This window comes from Ochotona curzoniae, unplaced genomic scaffold (assembly GCF_017591425.1).
Source record: "Ochotona curzoniae isolate NIBS_2020 unplaced genomic scaffold, NIBS_Ocur_1.0 contig_1274, whole genome shotgun sequence".
In the NCBI taxonomy this organism is placed as follows: Eukaryota; Metazoa; Chordata; class Mammalia; order Lagomorpha; family Ochotonidae; genus Ochotona; species Ochotona curzoniae.
This window is the reverse complement of record NW_024465023.1, coordinates 13,396,186-13,422,078: the sequence shown is the minus strand read 5'-3', so window position 1 is coordinate 13,422,078 and position 25,893 is coordinate 13,396,186. Positions and strand designations below refer to the sequence as shown.

Here is a 25,893-nt window from a genome sequence, read left to right as displayed (position 1 = left end):
TATAGCACGATCTCATTTTTTGGGGACGACGACAACAATAACCCTGGTAATAAGGATGTTATAAAACAATGAACACCCATCGGAATGTTTATACTATTCATCTATTCTGGGTGGTACAATTATAAACACTTTTTTTTTTTCAATTTTTTTTACCCTTTTTTCTTTTGTAACAATGACTATGTTTGTCTTTTATAAGATAATTCTCAATCAGGCTACGTATCAGAATCAACTACATGTGACTCTTCTAAGTCACCTACAGCCTCCTGACTCTTAGTTGCGAGCCATGGCCATATTGAGTGCCTGCCTCCCCTTAGGACTGTTGAGTGGGAAAGGTTGGGAGTTGCTATTTCAGGGGCAGGAAGAACAATGAAAGTGCTGGTTTGGCTGTCCAGGTTTGTCACTTTCCAGTTATGTGATACTGAGTGAATAATTTAACACCTTTACACTTTCTTTTCTTTAGGTACTTTTTTTTAAGTTGTAAAGATGTCAAAACTGACATACAGAAATAAAACACAACAAAAATCCAATGTGTATCTTCCTCACAGGAATGTCAAAAGTCCTAATGTATTTGGGTATGCTTTGAAATGACAAAGGGTTTTGTAAATGCCCATCATTACTAACACTACTAACAGCTAGAACAGGAGCCAAGTTTTTTGCTGGTCTATGTAGAAGTGCTCTTTTACCATTTAAAAACAAAGTCACTTAAATATTATTTTAGACATTAAGCTCTTAAAATTTTTCTGAAAGGAAAGAGAACTCTTTTATGTTGAAGCATTTGTTAGTAAGTATCTATAAATAAAAACACATTTCCACAAAGCTCACTCTTTGGGACATCATGTCATAGTTTCTTTATATAAACCAAAAAACAGACTGTCCAAAGAGAAGCACAGAAACAAAACAAAACACAGAAGTGATCCTAATGCTACAATCCCAGGCAACTGGTAGACTGCCAGGGTTAACACACAAGTTCTCACACAGGATTAGGGCTACCACACCGAAGAAACAGTACTGTGTCGAGTTCTTCTTTCTAGAGAAGCTTGTTTTCACTTTATGTAGTATACATGTTCCCTAAATGCTGGGTTGAAATGGAATTTTTACATATCATAATCTTTCCCACGCACTGAAACCAGAGTTTTAAAGATGTTTTGAGCTCCAAATGAATGTCAACTGAGCTTAACTATGCTTAGTATTTCGAAGTCTGTACTCACCAATATTACAAAGATCCACAAATATTTATTCCATTAACAAAATACTATTTAATAATCTGCTGAGAGGCAATTTTTTGGAAACAATGGCACTAACTTCCTAATTCATGTGATTTAAGGGTACTAGTTTTGTTTGTTTAGTTCTCTAAATAAGCTCAGCAACCACACATGGCTCAAACATCCAATGCAAAATTACTACGTAAAACAGCTAAAATGATTCTGAAATAGTGCATGGATCCACAGAATTTTATTAGAATTTGAGAATCAACTTAGAGATGACTCACAGTGAAGATGAGGAAACTGAGGCTGAGAGGCACAGCATTTTGAGGTGTCACCTTAGACCTCAGCAAGGGCAGACAGAACTGAGGTGCATTGGCCACTCCCAGAATTTAAAAAAAAAATGTCTGCTACATCAGAGGACAACAGTTTTTACAATTTTAAAAGTAAAATTTTAATTTTATTTCACTTTATCTTTTTTATTAGGGATTTATTTATTTTTATTAGGCAGATTGATGGAGAGGAGGGACAGAGAGAAAAAGCTTTAATCCGCTGGTTTACTCCTCAAGTGGTGCCAACAGACAGAATTGAGGCCATCAAAAACCAGGAGCCAGGAGCTTCCTCTGGGTCTCGCACATGGGTATAGGCTCCCAAGGACCTGGGTCATCCTCCACTGCTTTCCCTAGCCACAAGCAGGGAGCTGGATGGGAAGTGGTACAGCCAGGACATGAATTAGCACCCATATGGGATCCTGGAGCTCAAATGTGGAGAATTAGCCAATTGAGCTACTGCGCTGGGTCCTATTTATTTTAGTTTAGTTTATTTAGTTGAAAGGCAGCTTTAAAGAGAAAGGGGGAGGGAGGAAGCGAGAGAGGTCTTCCATCAATTGGTTCACTTCTCAAAACAGAGGCAACAGCCAGAGCTAGTGAATCCGAATCCAGGAGCCTGGAGTTTCCTCTGGTTCTCCCACATGGATGCAGGGGTCCAAGGACCTGAGCCATCCTTCACAGCCTTCTCAGACTATAAAAAGGGAGCTGGATCAGAAGTGGAGCATCTGGAACACCAACCAGTGCCCATATGAGATGCTGGTGTTGTAGGCGGAGCATTAGTTTGATAAACCATTATGCCAGGTCTGGGACACCAATGTTTTCAAGAAATATTTCTTTATTGAAAGTCAGGGTAAGAGAGAGAGAGAGAGAGACGCCTGATGACAGGTGCTGGGAAATTTTTCTGGGTCTCCCACAAAGGTGGCAAGAACCCAAGCAATTGGGCCAATTACCTGCTGCTTTCTAGGTGAGCTGGACTGGAAATATTGGCAGGACCCTGATATATGATGCATGTCCTAAGTGAAAGATGAAGGTGGTGCCACATCTGCACAGTTTTTCTTCTATAAAGGTCTAGACAGTGAGTATTTTAAGCTTTGAAGGTTATGATGTGATTTCTTCTGTAATTATTTAACTCTGCCATTTTAGTTATAGACAATATGTAAATGAACGTACAATGCTGTGTTCCAATAAATATTTATACAAAAAAAAAAAAAAGAGCAGAAGTTGGATTTGGCCTTCTGGTTCCTGCTTTCCAATCTCTGTCTTACATTCTCACAATTGTACAGCCTGTGAGAATTACGATGACATAAAATCACATTGTATGTAAGTAGTTCTTCAACTTCTGTGGTTTATTAAAGTCCTGACAAAGAAGTTTTCTACTTGAAGGTATACTTCAATATATTTTAAGAGTGAAAATAAAGTTAAGAAGACTATTTACAATTTGTTAAAAAAAAAAACCTGAAGTTGTAATTGCTTATTATTAAAGTATTGGAAAACAGCATTGCTAAACAAACTTTCTCCGGCTGTGCACAGTTCAGGAATACAAAAGACCAATTAGTAATTCAGAGAAGCATGCAGCTCTAATTTTACAATTTTCAAAATCAATGAAGGAAAATTGTAGAAAATTACCAGAAATTTCCCTTGTTTTTTTTTTTTTTTAACATATGGAGAGAATAAATGGGCTTTATACTCTAAATTCAACTGCATGGTTTCAATTCATCATTTTCTAGACTGGTTACAATCATGTCACCTAAAGACAGAATATTGCATCCATTTATAGAGAATTTCTTCTGACATACTTCACGGCAAGGAGACATGCTTTCTAGGGTAGAGATAATTCACGAAGCAAAAACAGATAATTTGTCGGAATGATTTCCTCCTGATACACAACCTTGGACCCTCAGACTCCCCTTTGATGAATAAATTCCTTCAGGAGGTGACCCTCAGAGTCAGAGCTGGGATATTCTCCCGTGGGGACCCACGGATTTCCCATGCTGCCTACATCACAGTCTGTCCTAAACAACATACTTTATATCTAGTTCCATATTCAGGATCATAGGAATTTTTGGGGAAGGAAGTATTGTTTCTGGATAATTTCCACTTTACTTAAGAAATTAGAATGTCAGAGCTTAGTATGAAATACAAGGAGGAAAACCTTCAATGTTGGAAGTGTCTGGCAACTAAAAGGGAAAAGAAATTTTCCATTATTCACAGAGATAAGATAAAAAAAGAAAAGGAGAATCAAAAGAAGTGTGCAATAATAATTCACACCACATGTGGGGTTCTTTAAACTCTATGCTTTTGAAGATAATCTGAAAATGATCTTAATGTTTTCTGATTATCCAAATAATTTTAGGAGTTTGTTGCTTTCTGGAGCCTGTTGGGGCGGTTAAATGCCAAAAAGAAATGAATGAATACAAACAGGAGTAACTGCTGACTGTGGAGCACTGGTACTATTATAACCAATAATGAGTAATTATTGACATTTCAGCAGAGGCAGTTAGGTGAGTCAAATGAATAACTAAGACTTTCAAATTGAGGAAAAGGTTCAACTATGCTAGTAAAACAGCCACTATCTAAGAACACACAAAATGTACTTCTGCTAGGCAAAATCTAGACTCAGCTGCCACTTGCATCAGTTGATAAATTATGATTTGAACATACACTGAGATATCATATAACTATTAAATTTGTACTTGACAATAATGACTCTTACAAAACTCTCCATACGGTGGATGTAACAGAATTACCCACGGAGTTTTCTCAAGCTATACAACTTTACATGTACCCCTAGGGTTGAAGCAGACGGGATCCCCTGATTGTGTGGTACAGTTATCAACTGCTACTGATGGCAACGTGTCAAATCTTGGCAAGTCTGCTGCAGTGGAAGCCTGTATTTAAGAATATTCTGTCATAAGGTAGAAAAAGGTGGATTTTGTGAAATGTCCATGAAATGAAACTTATTATTTTAGATGTGTAATCAAATAATTTTATGGTGTATAACTCAGAGGTATTTAGTTGAAAAGACTACTCTCTCCATTGGCTTACCTCAGCATTTTTGACCATAACAATCTTAGAATGAATTAAGAAACAATTCCATTTTCAACAGCATAATAAACCAAAATAGTTAGGAATAAATTAAAAAAAAAACCCCTAACAAGTTAAACTAACATTCCTGAGAGAAATTAAAATCTAGAGAAAGAGATAACTAATGCTCGTGGGTTGGAAGACTCAATATTGTAAAAATGACGATTCTCTCCAAATTGGTCTACAGATTCAATATAATCCCTGTCAAAGGTTTAGCAGCAAATGACAAACGGATTGTGAAATTTACACGACCGTATAAATCTTCTACAGTATCCAAAATACTCTTGAAATAAGGGACAAAGATGGAGTACTAAACTTTCAACTTTAGTATCTCCTAGGGAGTTACAGGTAGCAGGGCACTGTGGTGCTAGTACAGGGCTACATATGTAGTTAACTGGAACAGAATTGAGAGTTCAGGAATAAACCCTTATATTTCTTGTCAACTGATTTTTGTCAGAAGTGTTGATGCCATTCAACAAAGATATAATAGCCTTCTCCACAAATGGTGCTGGCACTCATGTACCACAAGAGACTTTATCTCTATTTTCTATATGACAAAATGAAGCAGAAAATGGAAATAATTTGCTCAAAGTTACACAGCTACGATCAGACCAGAATCCATCCAGGACAATGAAGTGACAGAGTGTACTTAAAAAAAAAATGCTGTACTCTTCCTATTTCTTCTTGCCATTGACACCAAACATTTGTTTTCTCAGGCGAAATAATGAAAATAATTTTCAATTGACATAAGTGAACTTCCCTTTTAATCACTTACAAGCTGCTGTCTGCCATCTGAGGAGCAGATGCCGCATGGGTGGCTGTTCATTTGTGAAAAGGAGCTCTGAAAATCAGGGCAGATGCCAGTTCCACTCCAGAAGCTCTCAAGGGTGACAGAATGGGAATTAGCTCCTTGAGGACAGTGAGTGTAACACTGCAACACTGAACTACTCATAGGAATACAGACTCACTAGAGGCTGAAATAAATGCAATTATGATCCTGCTGATGTTCCTAATTCCAGTTGTTTGGTGGGTCTCAAGGCTTTAAATAGCCGTGCAAAGGGATGTGGTGAATCCACATGACCCCTCTCTGCTTGGCTCTGGCCAAATGAATCTTAGTCACCACTTCAGCTATTTTAAGTCCAAGTCTGATTTTGTGGCACTTGGAGAGGTACAGTATGTGCTTCTTGGGATGGGTCAAGTATGAGTGCTTGGGTGTAATGTCTGAACTTGGGCAGTGAAAGGTTCAGCCCCACAGAGCTGTTTCATATAAGGCCAAAAGCAGCATTAGAGTTAAAAAAAATGGTATTTCATCCACAGAATACCCTATGGTGATGGAAATACTGTTTCCTGCGCTGTCCAGAAGGGTAGCCAGTAGCTACATGTAGTGGTTAAGCACTTGAAATGTGTTGCTGTGACTAGAGAACTGGCTTGTTGTTACTCTTATTGGATTTTTATTTTCTTTAAGGGATTTATTTCATTATTTGGAAGAGTTAGAGGGAGAGGGAGAGAGAAAACCTTTTAGTTTGATTCATTTAATTTAAAATAGCTGAATGTGACTAGTGGATACAATGTTGGACAGTTCAGCTCTATAGAACAAAATTTTGCCCTAATAGTTTCCAACAAATTCACATAAATGTTCTTACAAATTTAGCGTAGTATACAGTCATTCATTAAATCCATTAAATTCATGAGTTGAATAATGACAGACAGGTCTGAAAATACCTAACAACCTCCAGCATTTTCTCCCACACCTGGAAACACTCCACTATTTTACATTGGGTCTTTCTCAGAACCTTTAAAAGTCAATAGTGCTGGGCCTGATATGGTAGCCTAGTGGCTAAAGTCTTAGCCTTGCACACCCTGGGATACTGCATGGGCACTAGTTGGTATCAGGCTGCTTCACTTCCCATCCAGCTCCCCACTTGTGGCCTGGGAAAGCAGCCGAGGAAGGCCAAAGCCTTGGGACTCTACGCCCATGTGGGACACCCGGAAGAAGCTACTGATTCCTGGCTTCGGATAGGAGCACAGCTCTGGTCATTGCAGTCACTTGGGGAGTGAAGCAGCAGATGGAAGATCTTTCTCTCTGTCTCTCCTTCTCTCTGTAAAATCTGGCTTTCCAATAAAAGCAAATCTTTAAAAAAAATGTGCCACAATAAACTTTTAAAAAGCCATAAAAATAAAAAATAAAAAGTCAGTTGGGCTCCTTATATCTGTGATGATAATCATTCTGTTTTTTGCTTTTTTAGTGAGGCGGAGAAGGGGGAGAATGGTAAGTGGGGAGAAAAACACATAAGAAGACTTAACAAAGCACGGTGAGAAAACTGATCCAAAAAGATTTTTTCGCAGCTCAAGATAGTCGGGGATTTTATTTACTGTTTTTTTTTTTTAAAGACTTATTCATTTGTTGGAAAGTCAGATATACAGAGAGGAGAGACAGAGAGAAAGATCCTCCATCCAATGATTCACTCCCCAAGTGAGCGCAATGGCTGATGCTATGCCGATCCGAAGCCAGGATCCAGGAACCTCCTCCAGGTCTCCCACGTGGGTGCAGGGTCCCAAAGCCCTGGGCCATCCTCGACTGCTTTCCCAGGCCACAAGCAGGGAGCTGGAAGGGAAGTGGAGCTGCCGGGATTAGAACCGGCGCCCATATGGGATCCTAGCGCTTTCAATGTGAGGACTTTAGCCGCTAGGTGACACCACCGGGCCTATATTTACTATTGTGTGATGAATAGTTATTCAATCCTACTCCCAATTCGAAGCCCGTGCTACATCATTGAACTTAACTAATAGTTTCTGTAAAAATATCTGACGAAACATAGCTTGATTCATATTTGACAATAATGTAACTATATTTCTGCTATGAATTTTAAAGAGAAATTTAAAACATGACTTATTGCACATGCATCATTTAGTTTTGTGATTCATACTGATATACAGGGATAGCCAATTTTTAAAATGCAAAATCTCACTGAAATGGTTGGTAATGTTGGAAATGAGAACTTAACCGTAATGAAAAACAATGGGCAAAACTAGAATATGTTTATGTGCGCTAACTAAGAATAAAAACACTGCCAACAACTGTATTTTTCTGGTGTTTTGTTGATTTGTTAAAGTTTACCTTCAGTTTCCTCCTTGCATTGAATTTCCTCAGTTGCTCTACTGTTTCCGGCAGATGAATCTTGTAGGCATAACGATCCCGCTCCTGGAAAGAGAACATGGGTGTACATAACCATTTAGAAAAGCAAAGCAGTTTCATCTGCAACTAACAGTAAAGTTCAAATTTGTAAATGTAAAGTTTGTACTGAATCTAGAAGATTAAAATTTTTATCCCATGATATTGGTGAATAATCTGAAATGAGAGAGAAGTGTTGAAACTGATAGTAAAATAACATTTTATTTTCAGCAACAATAAAGAACTGAATTAATAGTCCATTTAACTTTTTTTCATCTATGGCTACCTGGCTAAAATAGACATAATTATCAGGAAGGTATGAAATGACCTATGACATGATTTGCAAGCTAAAACAAGTATTTGAAGAATGAATGCTACAACTGACTTGACCTCCTATGCTGTCAGGAATAATTACACTACAAAAATATCATTTTGGAAGTAGGACAAGTCTTACAAGGCCATCCGATTTAACCATTTTCCTCACGTGGAATCCCCTTCAATTCATATGTGTTTGATTTTGCCCCAGCAAAAGATCATCATTTTACAGAAGCTCATTACAGTTGTAAGAAAGTATAACTTTGAAAATGTTCTTTTATAGCCTGGGCCTGCACTTGGCTTGTTTAGGCTGGTTCTAAGAGCAAATATATAACTTTTTCCGTAACAATCATGCTTCTATCATGAAGAGGGGAATTATGGATCTAATGAAATCCATTCTGAGCCAATACCTCCAGCTGCCCCAACTATTCCTTACATATGTTTCAAAACCATTGTTGTTCTTATCCCCATTTTGCAACTACCGTAATTTGTCAATGTGTCTTGAAGCTTGATGTGTGGCAAGTGCTCACTAATTTCACAAGTTTTTCTCCTGAGAGCAGACCACGTGCCTTTACGCCCTTGGGTCACGCAAGTTAACCTCCACACGGATATCAGTCCTCATGTAGCTCACAGTCTAGTGGGAAAGGATGAGGAAACACGTAAAAGGTGAATTACAGCACATGTAAAGGGTACCATGGAAGAAATTAACAAATGTAAATCAGCATAAAGGGGATTGAGTGCACTGCAATTCAAAACAAGGCGGTCAGAGTAGGCCCTGCTGAGAAAATGGCATTCAAAAGATGTGAGGGAGCATTCTGGGCAGAGAGCAGCCACACTCCCTCCAGGGGAGGAGTGAGTCTGGAATTTGGGGGAAGTAAGAGGACATCAATGTGAGTGACATCAATGTGAGTGAAGTGCTGGGCTAGATGCAAGGGGTCACAAGGTTGGGTTAGGCCATGAAGGCCTGTAGCTTTTATTCGAAGTGGGAGAACTCACCAGAAGGGTCTTGAGCTGGAATGATATGATCTGAGTGAGTTTTAAAGAAATATTCTATGTGCTTTGCTGAAAACAGATTAGAAGGCAAATAGGGCTGGAAAAAAAGACAAAACCAAAACCAAAAAAACAAACTCAGATAGGTGCGGCCATTGTATGGTCCTGCACATTAAGCTGCCACCTGTGCTGCCAGGCATCCCATATGGGTGCCAGTTTGAGCCCCACTTGCTCCAATTCTGATCTGCTAACAGACTGGAAAACAGTGGTGTATGACCCAAGTGCTTGGGGCTCTGCACCCACATGGCAGACTGGAAGAAACTCCAGACTCTTGGCTTTGGCTTGGCATAACTCCAGCCTTGCAGCCAGCTGGGGGAGTAAACCAGCAGGTGGAAAACCTTTCTCACTCCTTCCTTCCCCAACACCCCGTCTCTGTAACTCTACCTTTCAAACAAAAAATATTAAAAAAAAAAAAAAAAAAGAAGAGAGAGAAAGAGAGATGAGTCAGGAGACTAATACAGTCATCTAGGAGAATGATGGTGGTACATGGAGAAAATAAAACAGGTGAAAGAAACCACAGAGAGTGAAAACACATGTTTTCCCCTAAAAGTTTTACTGGGGTAAAAACTCAATAAACTTCATATTTAAAATGTGCACTTAAGGGCCTGATGCGGTAGCCTAGTGGCTACAAGTCCTCACCTTGCATGTGCCAGGATCCCATATGGGCACCGGTTTGTGTCTTGGCTGCCCCACTTCCCATCCAGCTCTCTGCTTGTGGCCTGGGAAAGCAGTCAAGGACAGCCCAAAGCCTTGGGACCCTGCACCCACGTGGGAGACCTGGAAGACGTCCCTGGCTCCTGGCTCTGGATCTGCTCAGCTCTGGTCATTGTGGCCACTTGGGGACTGAACCAGCTGATGGAAGATGTTTCTGTCTCTCCTTCTCTCTGTGTATCTGACATTCCAATAAAAATAAATAAACCTTTCAAAAAAAAAAGGATACTCAAGCAAGTTATGACATTATGTCTACAAATATAAAGCATCCCCCGTGACGGTGCTCATGCTCACTGACCTCCTTTGCAATCCTCCCTCCCTGTCCTGGGGCAGTGGTGGATCTATTTTTTTCTTTTGCCAACAGAATTTTATACAAGAAAAATCATTCAATATGTGCTCGTAACTGTCCAGCTTCTTGCACTCACTCTAATGATTTTGCATTGAATCCTTTGGCTATGTAAGTCAACTGCTCACTTCCTCTTGCTGCTAAGTGGTATTCCTGGGCTGTTTTCATTTTTGTCTTGCTACATATAAAAAGCTGACAGAATCATCCATGTACAAGTATTTGAATGAAAATATCTCATTTCTGTTTATTAGGTATTAAGGAGTACAATGAGGGGTCATATGGCAGAAGTGTATTAACTTTTTAAGAAACTCCCAAACTGCTTTTTCGAGATGATTGTAATATTTTGTACTGCCAGAAGTAGTGTGTGAGTTCCAGTTGCTCTACATCCTGGTCAACACCAACTTGGCATGTTTTCTTTTTTTATATATATTTTTATACTTATTAATATATAGAACACGTTTCATGGATTTCATTAGACTCACATCATGAGTGGATTCCAGAGCAGCCAATGGCATTGCAGTGGATTGTTAAAATAGTCCCTATTTAACAAAATAAACACTTTTCCCTCCAAATTTCCCGTTTTAGTCAGTTATTGATACCAAGGAATCTGATGTTCCAAAAACATGATGTGTTAAAATGACTACCCAGTCATGAAACAGAATGAACAGATTGCACCTTATGCTACCACTAGTGACAACCGAGAATCTTAGATGCTACATACAAAAGCAACTAACTAACTCTCAAAGCTGGAGCAAAGGAGATAAACTGGGTAGGGATCCCACGACTTGAGGAATAACCTTGTGGAACTGCCGGAATTTCTCTCCCCTCCTAACATATCCTGGCTTGTGTGTGAGCCGCCTAGAGCTTGCCAACTTCAAGGACATGAAACACAGACAAAATGAACTTCAAGAAAAGTCCACCCCATTTAGCCAAAGGACTGAGAATAAGAGAATGTTCTGTGTCTTTATGTTATATTGGTAGCATATCAAAATCTATTTCATAGCCTGGACATGTCTTTCTCTAACAAACTGGAAAGTTTACTTAATATCTGATGATGAAATCTATTTTTAGTAACTTTTTTTTGCTTTCCATTCACTAAAGTGAAGTAGTGAGAAAGATATAATGGAAAAGTATGTTTTCTATGGAATTATTCTTCAATTATGACTTTTTCCTCTTGAAACTATTATTCAAATGAAGTTGTTAAACAGGTATACTGTATTCATAAGACATTCACATATTACTTGGTCTAAAACTCAATTTTTCCTTTGATATAAAACAGTTTTTGAAGAGGACTTTATTTCTTGTGATTCTACCAAAGACAGATGAACACCACTTACAACCACAGTTAATGACTTACAGATGTACATGACCTAGTGTTGAAGTACAACACAACTCTGCTCTCACCAATTAGACAGCAATTTTAGGAAATTTTTCCATCTTCATCTGTCACAAGCAGTGACGTGAAACTGTAGTACAGATATCACTATAACATTGAGTGCTAATAATCTTCCAGCGTTTTCTCATGGAAGTTACTGATATTGTCTTGTCTTTTCTGGTGCCAGAATCTGTTACATGTTAAGCTTAGATTACTTAGTACAGGAACTATAATCAGTGGTTGGGACAAGAGTTTCCAAAGATAAACACGTTATACCCAAGAGAAGCTCTGATAATGAAAGCGATACAGTGACACATACTTTTTTCCACATGATTTAAAAAGTGAGTATAGTGACTGCCATTTTCATTGTGATTTCACATTTAGACTAGTTTCTAATGAAGAAAATATTCCCATTATGGAGACATGGGGAAAAGCAAAGTGGAAGAAAAATGGGAACCCATGCCCCTCAAAAGCCCTGTTCATTTTACACCTAAGAAAAAATAATAGGCATCGAAGAACTGCTTATTTATTCTATTTTGGAGAAAAATTTAGGATAGTTTGATTGGACAGAATATCAGAGGGCTGAAAGCCCATTTAAGAAATAACCTTTTTTTAAAAAAGATTATTTATTTGAAAGTATGACAGAGAGAGGGAGACACAAAAAGAGATCTTTTATTTGTTGGTTCAATCACAAATTGGTCACAACAGCTGGGCTGGGCCAGGTTGAAGCTGGGATCCTGGATCTTTATCTGGGTTCCCCAGGCCAGTGGGAGGGACCCAATGACTTGAGCCATTTTCTGCTGCCTTCGCAGTTGCATTAGCAGGGAGATGGATCAAAAGTGGAACAAAATGGACTTAAAGTGGTGCCCAAATGGGGTGCTGGTATTGTAGGCAGCAGCTGAAACTGCTGTGCCATGTCACCAGGCCCTATAAAGACATACAGTGGGATCCAAGAGCGATCCTGACAACCTCTTAACAGGTCATTTGCACAGAGCAGGAAGGGGACCCTAGAGTGGAGCAAGAGGACAGCAGGAGGCTTGTATCCCAACCCTGGAGACTCCCGGATCCTCACCAAGGACTATATTCTAACGGCCAAGGAGACTACAGGGAAGTGGAATGCGCTCATAGACCAAGAACTTTGCAGTCATCCATTCCCTATTGGATCTCCCACATGGGATGGAAGATGCCCAGATCCTTCCTCGTAGGATATAACGTCATCAGAACAACAGTCAGGAGCCCTGAGCGGTCCTCAGAAAAAGAAGACCAGTAAACTTCTTTTGGGACTCGGGAGAGGAGCTTTTTCTGGTCCTTACTTAGTTCCAACTTTGGCTCCCCACTCTCTCTTGCAATGACCATTAGGGTCGCTTCGGAGACCCCCAACAAAAATTAGATCAGATAGACAGAGACCAATAAGGAAAGCTTAGAACAGACAGGGAACAGCTTAAACTCCCATATACTTTACTAGGTAGGACACAAAAATTAGCTACTCTTCACTAAAGTATTGAAGATTTCTCGGCACACTCCTCCTAAAACTGTTCTGCTCCCCAGTTGTTAATATATGTCTTGTCTGAGTTATAAGCCTGTTTGGACTAGCCTAAAATTTGTGAAGTTCAGTAGAAATCATGCTTGAATACTATAAGCTGCTAAATATAAAAATGAAAATAGACACAAGACAGCTGAATAGTACCCTATAACCATTTTAAGGTGTATAGCAGCTGGGTGTGTATATACTAAAATTGAAATGTCAATGAAGTAGTTGCAGGATGTGGTTAAGAACTTGCATTTTCTAACATATTGGTCACTCAGTACCATGTCAATTAACTCCATGATGTTGTAAACTGTTGTTGAAGTTGTGTAGTAGCTTTTCATTGGAGAGGATGATATTCTGCCAGCTCTACTTTCAGATCACGGATGGTTCCCAATGAAACTGTTGAATTTATCTGGACAGTAAGATGCTGGACTTTATGCATGGTCCATGCCCGCAATGAAGGAATCATGACTGGTTATGAACTGTACTACTGTAACAATATGGAGGAATCCAATATGGGGGGAGGGCTTTTTGGAGGGTTTGGGGGAATCCCAGAGCCTATGAAACTGTGTCATAAAATGAAAAAAAATGTACTAGAATTTCAAAATTCTTTTATAAATATTATTTCATTAATATTGCTGCCATTAAGATATATTACTAATTTACATTTTTATAAATCTTATGTTTTATATAATCTCTGGGCAAGTAGCATGGTACAATATGAAATCACTCATATTCACCGAGGACCTATCATGTGCCAGAGACTTTCAAGGCAGTAGATCGACATGAACTAAGAGAAGAAAAATTGTACCCTTTACGAAGCTTTTATTTTTGGGGTAATATCTAGTATCCATTTGAAAACAACCAAATATTGTAAAGCTGACAATCGCACCTGAGATACAGATGAATACGCTGGCAGATGTTGTGCAGCAATAACAAGATGAACCAAAGGAATGAAAAGTGCCCAGGAAGAAGCAAAGGGCCACCCCACTACAGAGCAACGCAGTCCTGCCACTGGGAGTGTTCAGACAGGCATGCATGGTGATCCTATAAGCCCACGTACCTTCAGCCAGGGGTGATTCAGCGCTTCATAAACAGTGATCCTTTCAGCTGGGTCCAGCATCAGCATGCGGCGTACAAGATCTTTGGCACTTTCAGAGATATGGCTCCACTGCCTCGGATTCATCTAATGGGAAGGAAAAGAAAATCATATTACCACCAGTGACCTGGCAACTCTCGCTACTATGCAGCAGTTCCTATAGAGCTTCCACGTGACTCAGATAGTCAAGGAACAGCAGGCTCTTCCCTAAGGTCTGTTTTCTATGGAAGAAAGGGACAAATGCATTTCATCTGCTCTGATCCACTACAGGAAAATTTGCATGAGTAAACATCTTGTACATGTGTCCTTAATTGAAGCACAGAATATTCATGATTCTAGTGTCTATCTTTTAGATCTTCAGCTAAAGAGACTAGAATATTTTTATTCAGGAAGGAGTGAAATAATTACAACTCTAGTCTCTGCTATCACTCTGCCTTCCAAACAAATAAATCTTTAAAAATAAAAGAAAAACTTCAGGTAATATTTAAAAAATGTTTTTAGAAATTATGATCAGCAGTAGCTGTGAAGCTATGAAAAGTTATCAACGGGATATAAAGAATGAATTATCCCAAAAATGTACATTTGAAAGGAATATTTATGGAGAAAGAAAGAGACAGACAGACAGACAGACAGAGAGAGAAAAAAAAGAAAGAGTTAGAGACACTTCACTCCTTAAATGGCTACACTTCTGAGGCTGGGTTGAGTGGAAGTCAAAATCAAAAGCCCAGAGCTTCATGTGGGTCTCCCACATGGGTGGCAGGGATCCAAACACTTAGGCCATCATCTTCTGCTGATTTTCTAGGCCTTTAACAGGGAGCAGGAGCAGAAGTAGAGCAGCTATGACTCAAACTGGTGCCCATACAGGATGCTAGTGTCATAGGTGGCATCTTGATTGGTTATGCCACAAGGCCCCCATAGAATAAGTAATTTGTCTACTCAATGATTTTGGTTTTTTTTTGCATCTCTATCAGGAATAAGGCAACTAAGATACATGGTATCTTAAAAATAACAAAATGAATTATGAGTTGGTCAAAAGGCACAGGACTTGTGAGAAACGTGGCAGCCCTGTGAGGAAAGTGTTAGATGGCTCCTGGGAAAATGGACTACATCTGAGACCAGGAAAAAAAAAAATTCAAAGAGAGTGTTTAAGCTTGGGATTGGGAAGGCAAATGAGGACAGGAGACAGAGATGGGGTAGGGTCTGACTCCCTGTCCAACATCAGTAAGCTTACTTACTCTGTGAGCTTACGTGGGCTACCTGGTGCCCGGAACTTTAAGCAATGCCATAAGTCAATTCTGTGGAAGAAACGTGGAGAATAACTCCACAACAATTTAAATCCAAATGAAATCACTGTACAAATAAGTCTTACAATTTAGTCAAGCGTTACACACAACTCTGGCTGATGTGAGCTTTGCGCTTGTATAGGGGGAATGAGAAGTATCTCCATGTTGGAGACAGCACTTAAAACTGGAATGTGTTCCATTTCCTTCTTTCTGACAGGCAGAATTCCAAATGGCAGTCTGTTTTGCTTGTCAAACTGCATTAAGATGAATGTCATGACACTGGTTAAATATTGGCATCCTCCTGAAATTGTGTTTCATTCACCAGTTTGAAATGAAAAGGTGAGTGATGAACAGGGTGTGGCTGTGTTCTGTTTTCTCTGCCAGAGCTGATGTGCTCCTTGAAGCCTGAACAGTCTCAGCTGAACAGAGGATGAGCAGGAAATTCCCTAGGTCTTTTTAAGAGGGAACCCAATAGTGTTCTTCAGGTGAGAAGCTTGGTTAAAGTTAGTTTGGGAGGTGTGGAAACAAAACAAGGCTACAAAACAATCTCACTTTTTTGAAGGCATAGCAGCTTAGAATTCTCTGTGCAGATAACAACTGGCTATCTGTAACAATGACATAAGGTGATGTTGCATCTTTTACACACATTTGGAAAGTATGGTTTTGTTCTTTATTTAAAAAGTTACTTTAGGTCAAATGTTAGCAGACATCCCTGTGAAATAGTACAGAGAATACTATCAAGTACGGTAGCAAATGGGAACAAATAGTTCAACTAAAATCACATAAGACTAGCCATAGCCTATAAACTCTAATTATGTAAACTTTTAGACTTTGAGTAATTTTATTTTTGAAATATTATAGTGGACCTGGCATGACAGCTCAGTGGCTAAAGTCCTCGCCTTGGAAGCACCTGGATTCCACGGGAACCAGTTTGTGTATCAGCTGCCCCATTTCCCATCCAGCTCCCTGCTTGTGGCCTGGGAAAGCAGTAGAGGGTAGCCCAAAGCCTTGGGATCCTGCACATGGGTTTGGTTCCTGACTCCAGTTTCTTGCTAATGTATACTGTGGGAAGCAACAGATGATGGCTCGAGTTAATTGGGGTCCTGCCACCCACATGAGAGACACGGACTGAATTCCTGACTCCTGTTTCCCACGTCAGAATACCTATGTTTCATATCCAGCTTTGGCCCTTGACTCTTATTTCCTGCTAGGAAAGATCCTGGGAAGCAACAGATGATGGCTCAAGTAACTGGATTTCCGTCATCTATGTGGGAAACTTGGGATGCGTTCCTGAATCCCAGTTGTAGCCTGAGCCAGGGATCACTGTAAGCACTGAGGAATGTAGAAGCGGATAGGAGGTCTCTGTCTTATCCCTTTCTCTTCCACTTTCTCAAATACATACATACACATATAAATAAAACAATGAACCAGTATGTTGAGAACAGATAAAGCAAGGTTGGCTAACTGTTAACTATTAAAGCTTGGGGCTCATTATGTTATTATTTCTACTACTATGGTTTGAAATTTTCCATGATAAAAAAGTCAGAATAAATGCTGATACAATCATATCACTGTATATTAAAGAAGAAATAAACAGGGCCCTTTAGGTTCATCATAGTAGTAGAGATGAATCTAAACTTGAAACGAAGCTGCTGAGAACCCAGGTTTTTGAAAGCAAAGCCATTAAGATAAGTAAAAGATGAATTTATTAGCCCAGTACAAGAGCAAATAAGTTATTAAAGAGTTCAGAACCCATGTACATAAATTCTGATACAGCTGTCACTTTGTTTTTTCAATTTTAAACTATGTTTATTTATGAATTTATTGTTTTACATATAAGAAGATGAAAAGTTGCAATGCAACACAAGCTTCCATTTACATCAAGTAGAAACACAGAGGCTTTTCAGACTGAAAATCCTAAATTATTATACATTCAGTATTCCCTGTTCAAGGAGACAAAGACATAGAAAAGATATGTTTGCGTACTTTCTTTCACTACCATTTCTCTGACTTACATTTGAAATGAATTACTTCAATTATAAGAAAAAAATTTATTAGTGCAACAAAGTGGCATCCATAAAAATATTGAACCTATAAAACATAGCTATAAATTTTTAAGCAGTTTAATTCACTGATTCAAACAAGCTATAAAGTAGTATATACTACATTGTTAGGGCACCATGGGGGAGATACTTGTATTTGCTCCTATTTACTTTTGTTGATGATTTTGGAAAGATCATACTAGCCATTTCTGGACTGCATTTGTGTGTGTCAACATAAAGACAATCATGAGACCACACAAGCTCCCAACAAGTACAATTTGTTAAAATTTTCTGATAGCATGCGTGATGAGTCTGAAAAGAAAAATGTAAATAAAACATAATGGTTTGATTCGATTGTAAAACAGAGGAGTATCAATAATATGTTTAAGAAAATACAGTTTTCCTACAGCTGTAACTTTGAATCCGACTTACTGTAACAGTGTAGCATAGAATGGAGAGAATTTAAAATAAACTGATTTTTGGACATGTGCAAGTAGTCTGTTTCTTATAGAGAAACAAACATAATGATCCAATGTTTTAAAAATAGACAAAATAAAACACCAGACTCTGTTGGAATGAAGCACATTGCCTTGGAAACCAGGAAGTTAGCAACTCAACAAACACAAAAGAAGAATTCTATTATTAGCAAATGCTTGTAAGACAAAAAGGAGGTGGGAGATTTTCTTATATGGCACCTTCATCAGAAACTGCTGTGAGGATTAAATAAGTTAATATAATTAAATAAGCTTATCTTTTAATTCCACCTTCCAGGTACTTTTTTCAACTACTTCACATCTGATTTCACCTGACACAATCCAACAGGAAAGCCATGCTTATGCATTCCTCATAGTTATTCACAATTTCCAGGGATTGATGGGGTATGACTACTTACAAATATTTCCTGGGAGATTTAATTACCTTTTAAGTATTCATTTTATCCCCAGTTGCCAACTCACTCTAAGCCAACCAGAACAGCCTACATTCAAAATGACTCTGAAAACACAGTCTTGGCATATGGGTTTTCTTATTTTATTCCAGTTTTTAATTTATTGAAGAGACAAAGAGGGACAAAAGGAAAGGGAAGGAAGGAGAGATGGAGAAGAGAATGGGAGAGAGTGATCTTACCCACTGGTTCACTTCCCAGATGCCTACAATGGCAGGGGACATAGTGGTCCAAGTTGGGAGTGGGAACTGGGAACTCTACTTAGGCCTCTCATGTGGGTAGCAGCATCTTAATTACCTAGCCCAACAACATTACTGCCTCCCAAGAGTTCCATTAGCAGGAACCTAGAAGCAGGTGTCCTAATCAATGGCTTAAGTGCTAGCCCAAACACCCACAGCTGGCATTTATCTTAAATCAATATGCAGACAAATCTATAGGTACTTAAGGGATGGTGGTGTATAAGGCAAACAAAAGAACAAGTTTGTGTTAATAGCTTTAAAAGGAAAAGGCTGCAACTGTGAAACTACTTTACCTTTCATCCCCCCGCCAAGCTCCATGTATTAAGAATCTAATATGGAAAACAAAACTTTAGGGGCCTTCCAGTTTTGGAGTCTATAGTGTTAGGAAAATGAATGTCTGGTTCTGTGTATTCAGGCATGGCTGAAAATGAAACAGTGATTCTGCTAGATACAAAATATCACTTTCAGTAATTACGGGAGGAGAGGGAATTTCCCCCACATACACTGCCTCTATCTGATATGCACTCACACACTCCTCCATGCTTCCTCCTCCTGCATCCTGCAGGATGTGATGGCAAAGGGCAGAACTTTGAAGAGCTGGGGCAGTGAAGCCAACCTTTGGAATATTTATTTCCAAGAAATAAGGATTTTCTGACACAATCAATCACAATCAATGATGACTTACAACTTTGGAAATTGATTTACTAATATCAAGTCTGCCATAATACATGTGGCATGTAACACACAGCAGCCAAAGAACACGAATGTTTAAGTCACATTCAAATGTTTTGAAACTGGATTATGAAATGTAGTTTCAATATTGGCATTTTCAGTTTATTCTAAATGGCAAGAGTTTTGGCATATATTTTTCAACAACAAAATGTACTTATTTATGTATTTGAAAGGTTAAGTGACAGAGACAGATTTTTTTCATCTGCTGATCATTCCCTAGCTATGGGCCAGGAAGAAGCTGCAAGCCAGTAACTCCATCTGGGTCTCTCACAACAGCCCAAGTACTTGCACAATTACATTCTGCCTTCTCGGGTGTATTAGAAGGAAGCTGGATTGGAAGAGGAGCAGCCAGAACTTGAACCAGCACTCTCATGTGGGATGTTGGTGCTGCAAGCTTAACTTGCTGCACCATGGCAGTGGTCCTTGGTACACAAGTCAAATTTGGATGGAATTTCCATTTCACTTAACAAATTAAGCAAAGAACTTTAAAAATGAAGCTCTTCTCTGAAATTATACATAGAAAGCTCTTAGAAGTTTTTTTCTTCTGGATGATGGTAGAGCTAATAGGGAGTCAGAAGTTTATCCAAGGACTGAGTTGCCTCACAAGGCTACCGAATCAATGATGCAATTAAGCACCTCTCTTCTTCTGAGTAAGTTAGGAGCAGTCAGTCAGTGAGCAAAGACAGTAACCACAGAAACATTTTTCAGGACAATTGAACTACAATGGAAAAAGTAAGCATTCCAAACACACTACCTTGTATTTTCCCTTGATGATGCCTTCAAACAATCTTTCCTTGGTTCCGTAGAAAGGCAAGCAACCACTGAGCAGGATGAAGAGGATCACGCCACAGCCCCAGACATCCACAGGCTTTCCATAAGGCTCTCTTTTAACCACTTCCGGGGCCATAAAATGAGGTGTTCCAACGCGCCCTGCATTGAAGATGACAACAACAACAAGATTAAGGAAAAGTGTTTACGTAATACAGGGCTTTCTGCTTGAAAACTGCAAACAGAATAACAATCAAAATGAAAAGTTTACCAATATAAATACCCTCTCATCTCTCCCCTCCGCATAAAATGAAGCTCATAGATGGGACAACATTTAGCTAATTACCTCTTTGAGATATTGAGCCCAGCATATGATACTGGTGCACCCTATAGCATTATTTGCATATTTCTTGCTTCATAAAGGTAACGTTTTCTCAGTTGGAGCCGAGGCAGGTGGAAGAGGCAGCAGGCAGACTGCTGCCTAGAAAGGAGCTGGGAGGCCTGCCCTGGGCTGAGGCAAACAGGGGAGGAGGCAGAGGCGAGGAAAAAAAAAAAAAAAACACTGGAAAAAAGATAACTCTGATTGCCAAATGGAAATTCCCCAGTGAAACCTAATGCTGAGAATTTTTATCTGGAATAGGAATTTGAACTTGAAATCCTGTTCAACTGATTCTATGAGCTGACTGTAGCCATCAACAATGGGCTATAATAGGACTTTTTTCCTTCCACCTAGAATGGGGACAACGATCACATCACCCAAAGGTGAACCACGAAGCTTATCGCTATTGAATCTTCTCTGATCCTCATCTTTTTAAAAGAGCCTTTACTCCCTCACACAGAAAAACTAACTTTCTGGAAGGAATCTGTTATTAGATTCAACTCAGTATCACAACAGTTTTCTCCTCCACTATGAAACTAGCAACTAGTAACCCATAGGTTGGGCCCGGCGTGGTGGTCTAGCAGCTGAAGTAACCCATAGGTAATTCTTGTGTGACAGGGTACTACTTAGTAGACTTGGCAGCTCTTCTAGACGCATGCAAGCCCCCCTCACTTCCTCCTCTGTCCTCTCCCCATTATACTGAGTCCAAGATATTTTTTATTTTGAAGATTGCCCAATACTTTATCTAGAGTTCAGAACTGTGGTTTGGAGCTTAAAAAGATCTCACAGGCCTTCTGGTTCTGGTAGAGAGACTATCACAAAGTCTTCTTACTGATTATGCAACTGAGCGCTGGAGAAGGAACTAGTAGTGCTTAGCCTGCATTTCAGGCCTTTGCAGAATGCCATTAGTTTACTTTCCTACTCCACAATCTCAGAAAAGATTATGTTCAAGGTTCTAATGGTGAAAATATTTTAATTTAAAATGTACAGATCAGTGAAATGGTACCAGTTAGAAGGCCATACAGTTTTAAAAAGACTTCTGTATTGCCCCAGTTTGATTCCTCAAACAATGCAAAGAAGCTGCAATGATGGGAGCTAAGCCCCATTTATTAGCAGCCTGAACAGGGACAGGTCATAGAGAATGAGCCTTATTCCTTTGAGCAGCAGCTGGCAGGAGTCAGCAAAAGCAGTGCAAGAGTGTAGGGTACTGGTAGCAGGGCACCAGTCAGTTCCTGTTAATACTTCGATGTGGCTTTGAAACTCAACTTGACTGCTACCATTTCCTCCACAAGAAAGGGTTGCATGGCTCAAAACTAGGGCCTTCCCTTGGGAATAACCACAGCTACCATGTTCAGTCCCAGCCATCCTGATGAGTTTCTCTCCATTTATATGGCTTGAAGGCCAACCAATCCTACAGAACTAGTCATTTTTCTTGGGGGAAAGAGGCATGTCGTAAGGTAAAAGAATTTGTTCCTAGGTGATATGGGGAAAGACTCTTTTAGTAGAATGTGAAAAGGACCAGAGTTAGCCTTAAATTTACACCAAACTACTTGCTTTTGCTGTAGTAAGTTTTCCTTCTTTGTGACCATTTGACATTGGCCACAAAATTCTAAGAACAGGAAACCAATGACCAAACCAAATTAAATGTCACTCTTTATGAGATATATGAGATACGTATAAAACAACTGTATGTCATATTTTGTTAATAAAACATTTATAGCACCCCAGGGAGTTGTTCTGAATAGCTACATTTTCAGTAATTCAAGATTCGAGTCTTTATGCACAGTCCTTTTTTTACTTGATAATTTTATATGGAAACCTTTCTGCAATGCCTTAGCTTCCGTTACATAGAATGTTGTATGCAATTTAATTTTCTTGATGATGACTTGAGTTGTCATCGTGGATCTCAATTAAGAGCTATATAACACAAAGTACGCCCAGAAACTTTAGCAAGCTTGATGTTTTTATTTTTTTTTTTGTATTAAAAGTCTGTGCTTTTCAAATTTTGGTTTCTGCTCACTTTTTTTCCTGTCAAGCTTTCATTTTTATCTTTCATGAAACTTATTCCAGTTCTGGCTTTGTATAACATGTTGTTTATAACCTGCTATTAACTGGAAACTGACTAGCAACCAGAATCATTTATTAATAACAATTTTGTAAATGCTTGCAAGTCCCCAGACACTCGAATGCATGCTGGGGACATACAGAAGGATAATCTGTGGTCACCCTTGCCTTTCTTTGTAAATCTCAGTTTTGAAATGATTTTAAGTTCCTGTATCAAATGCTACATGGAAGCATATACCCAGCATATCGCCACATGGTAACAAAGAAGAGAAGGAAGAGAGCTACTCAACTAGGGATGATGTAGATCGGCCTGCTTTGAAGAAGGGAACATCATTGGCTTATTCTTATACAATAGTAGGAATTAACCAAATGACAAAAGGCATTCTAATGAGAGGGAACATTAGGGGCAAGGTATGAAGGATTATGCATCTGCACAACTATAAACAAATAACAGCAGGTCAATGTCATGCAGTGTCTTCAGAGATCTAATTGAGAGGATAATGAACAGGTTTTAAGTGCAGGAACACTTTTGCTGTTCTTTTAATTACTTTCTAGGTTTCTGGTTGCAGTCCGGATAAGAGAGTTACCCAAATAGCCAAGCTTAGGTAGGGGAAACAAATGTACTGAAACGGTTCTTACCATATATAGAGAATTTCTTTCTATTTAGAGGACTGAGTGATTGAAGTTTCCAAATGACAGGTTTTCTATCTTAAGGCTGATAAATACCAGCAAAATTTCAAAAGCACATTATAAAACAGAAGAGCTTTTTCTAACAAATCACTTATTCCTTGTTTATCTATATATTTTTAAAAAACCACCATAATGTTCAGTTATTTCAACAATATAACAAAAAGTATGTATGTTATGCAATGATACTATTGTGACCATCAGAAAGTATTTTAGTTCTAGAAATACAGAGAACAGTCAATTTTCTTTTCTTCTTTTTTTTTAAGTTTACTTTTGGGTTTTGGATGCGTCATTACAAACAGGCATGCCAACTACAGGCTTCCCCAGCAAGGTCCAGGCTGCTGGCCACTTCGCATGGGGCACACTACCACTGCCTGAGTGGGGTAGACCCTGCTGCTGGCCAGTGTGCCTACCGGTACATCGAGGGTCGCTAGGGTTGCCACCGGTGGTGATGTTCTCGCCCACACCAAGTCTGCCACCTCAGAGGTAAGCATGAGGATCAGGATCTCTCCAGGGCTAAGAACAGTCAATTTTCAATAACTAAATGAGTGGACATTCAAAACTTTGTCACAATATACAATTTAGGGGAAAGTTGATGGATTAACATGAAGAAAGTGCCCTGGTAAATCCCATGAATCTGTTTTTGCTGTTTGTAAATCAAGAGGCAAAATACAACAGAAGTCTACGACATTCTAAATACAAATAAGATACTGATTCACAGAAACACAAACAAAATTGTTCTGCATGGCTGCTCCATTCCATTCCACTGTATCTAATTAATTGAAAATATAACCATCCAAAATTACTCATCATCATTGGGTAGTCTTAACATAGTGGATGATCTGTACTAATACTGGAGTTGAAAGAATTTGTTTAACACCTTTTAAAAACTGAGAATTATTAGTTGACTGCAAGATGAATATGAGCCAACTCTCTCATAAAGTTATTTGAATAGCTCAGGCCATCTGAGAAGCCTGATGGAAAACTGAGAATCAGACTGAAAGAAGTAATATAATAACGTCATGCTATTGTGCATCAGACTAGTTGTTACCTGTAGTTATGGTGCTGTCTGGTTCTGTGCTTCAGATTCTGAATCAGTTTATATGAAGAATGGCTGAATTAACCTAGGGAAGTTAACTTGGATAAAACTTCGGGGGACATACTTGTTGTATTCAAGCATTTGGTATGGCTGTCATATAGCAGGATGAAAATTCTTCACAGTGACTTCAAAAGTAAGACTACTAGGTAGAAGTTACAGAAAGATTTTTGGTTAAAATAAGGACTGACTTTTCAATTCTTAGGGAATATTTTAAAATGAAATGAACTGTCCTGGTACATAGTGAGTTCTTTGCTAGCTAAAGAGTTAAATCACAGCTCAACCTTTTGCTGGGAGCACTATGCAAGAATTCAATCATTAGTTCAAGAGCAGAGAAGACATGATACCTTGTAATCATCAAACTGAATAACTCCATGATTAAAGTATGCTTTGCTACATGACTGGCTATATGCTCAATCTTTCAATTATGAAACAAAAGTTTTGAATTAGGAGATAAAATCAACAATCTGTGAAACTACACTGAACTTGCAGTTTTGTATATTATTGGAAATTGCTAGCTGGAGAATGTGAAACTAGAAGGAAATTTAAATATAGTTTAATTTGAGAGCAATGTCATGAATAGATGATATGAATAATGTAACCATGACCTCTGGAACATGTTTAAGATTATCTGTTATTGCTGCTTGATGTTCTACCTACAAAGAATGAGATGAAATGAGTCATCCTGTGTAACAAGTTATTATTTTGGTATTTGTTACTGTCAGCTATTGAATTTAACTTGAGCATTCTTGAAGCAAGACAGGTTTTAAAAGGTTGTGTTGATACTTTTCACATATTTCCTTTGTGAAGGCTGGCAGCACTCTGAGATGGAAGAGAAAGTACTGACTAGAGTACTGACAGTTTGTAGAATGGAGGTCTAAGAATCTGCTCAACTAAAGAACAAAATGAAACACAGGACAGCATTGTGGGCTGGACTCTACTGAGAGTAATCAATTAAAATCCAAGCATTTGAATCTGTCCTTAGCATTCACCTCTCTTTATTGGTGAAGAAAAGTTTCTATGTCTCTTCTGGATCAGGAATTTTCAAATTATATCTTGTCTCAGCTAATAGTAAAATCAGTCAGCATTCATATGTGCTGGCTGTTGGCAATTGATGGCTTTTAGCATAATTATTTAATAAATGAAAAAAAAAAGCAAAGAGAAAATGGCATCTAATTAAAAATTAGCCATAGATGTAAATTTTAAAGTGCTTTAGATTTTATTTCGTTTGGCCACTTCAACATCAGAAGCTTCTGTGCCCTAAATACTACCTTGAAGCACAGTTTTAATCTCTTTATGTAGGGCCTGTTTTTTGTTAAGCGCTGGGAATGCAAAAAGTAAAATGTCAGTGTATTCTCCAGGGACTAGAATTCTAACTATGACTGCAGAGTTAGTAAATTCAAAACTATCTGGTGGTGCTTCTTTGGGCATAGCTTGGTGGTATGAAAC

The 25,893-nt window shown here is 38.8% G+C and overlaps 1 protein-coding gene across 6 annotated transcripts in view; it reads right to left on the bottom strand.

Annotated features, from left to right (window-relative positions):
* CASK (calcium/calmodulin dependent serine protein kinase) overlaps nucleotides 1–25,893 on the bottom strand; it is a 315,238-nt gene that overhangs the window by 78,444 nt on the left and 210,901 nt on the right. For all 6 annotated transcript variants that reach the window (XM_040999655.1, XM_040999662.1, XM_040999680.1 and 3 more), the window contains exons 7-9: nucleotides 20,205–20,380; nucleotides 14,176–14,298; nucleotides 7,734–7,817 (exon numbers count right to left, since the gene is read on the bottom strand). In XM_040999655.1, the coding sequence (XP_040855589.1) occupies nucleotides 7,734–7,817; nucleotides 14,176–14,298; nucleotides 20,205–20,380 (383 nt within the window). The remainder of the gene's footprint in view (nucleotides 1–7,733; nucleotides 7,818–14,175; nucleotides 14,299–20,204; nucleotides 20,381–25,893) is intronic.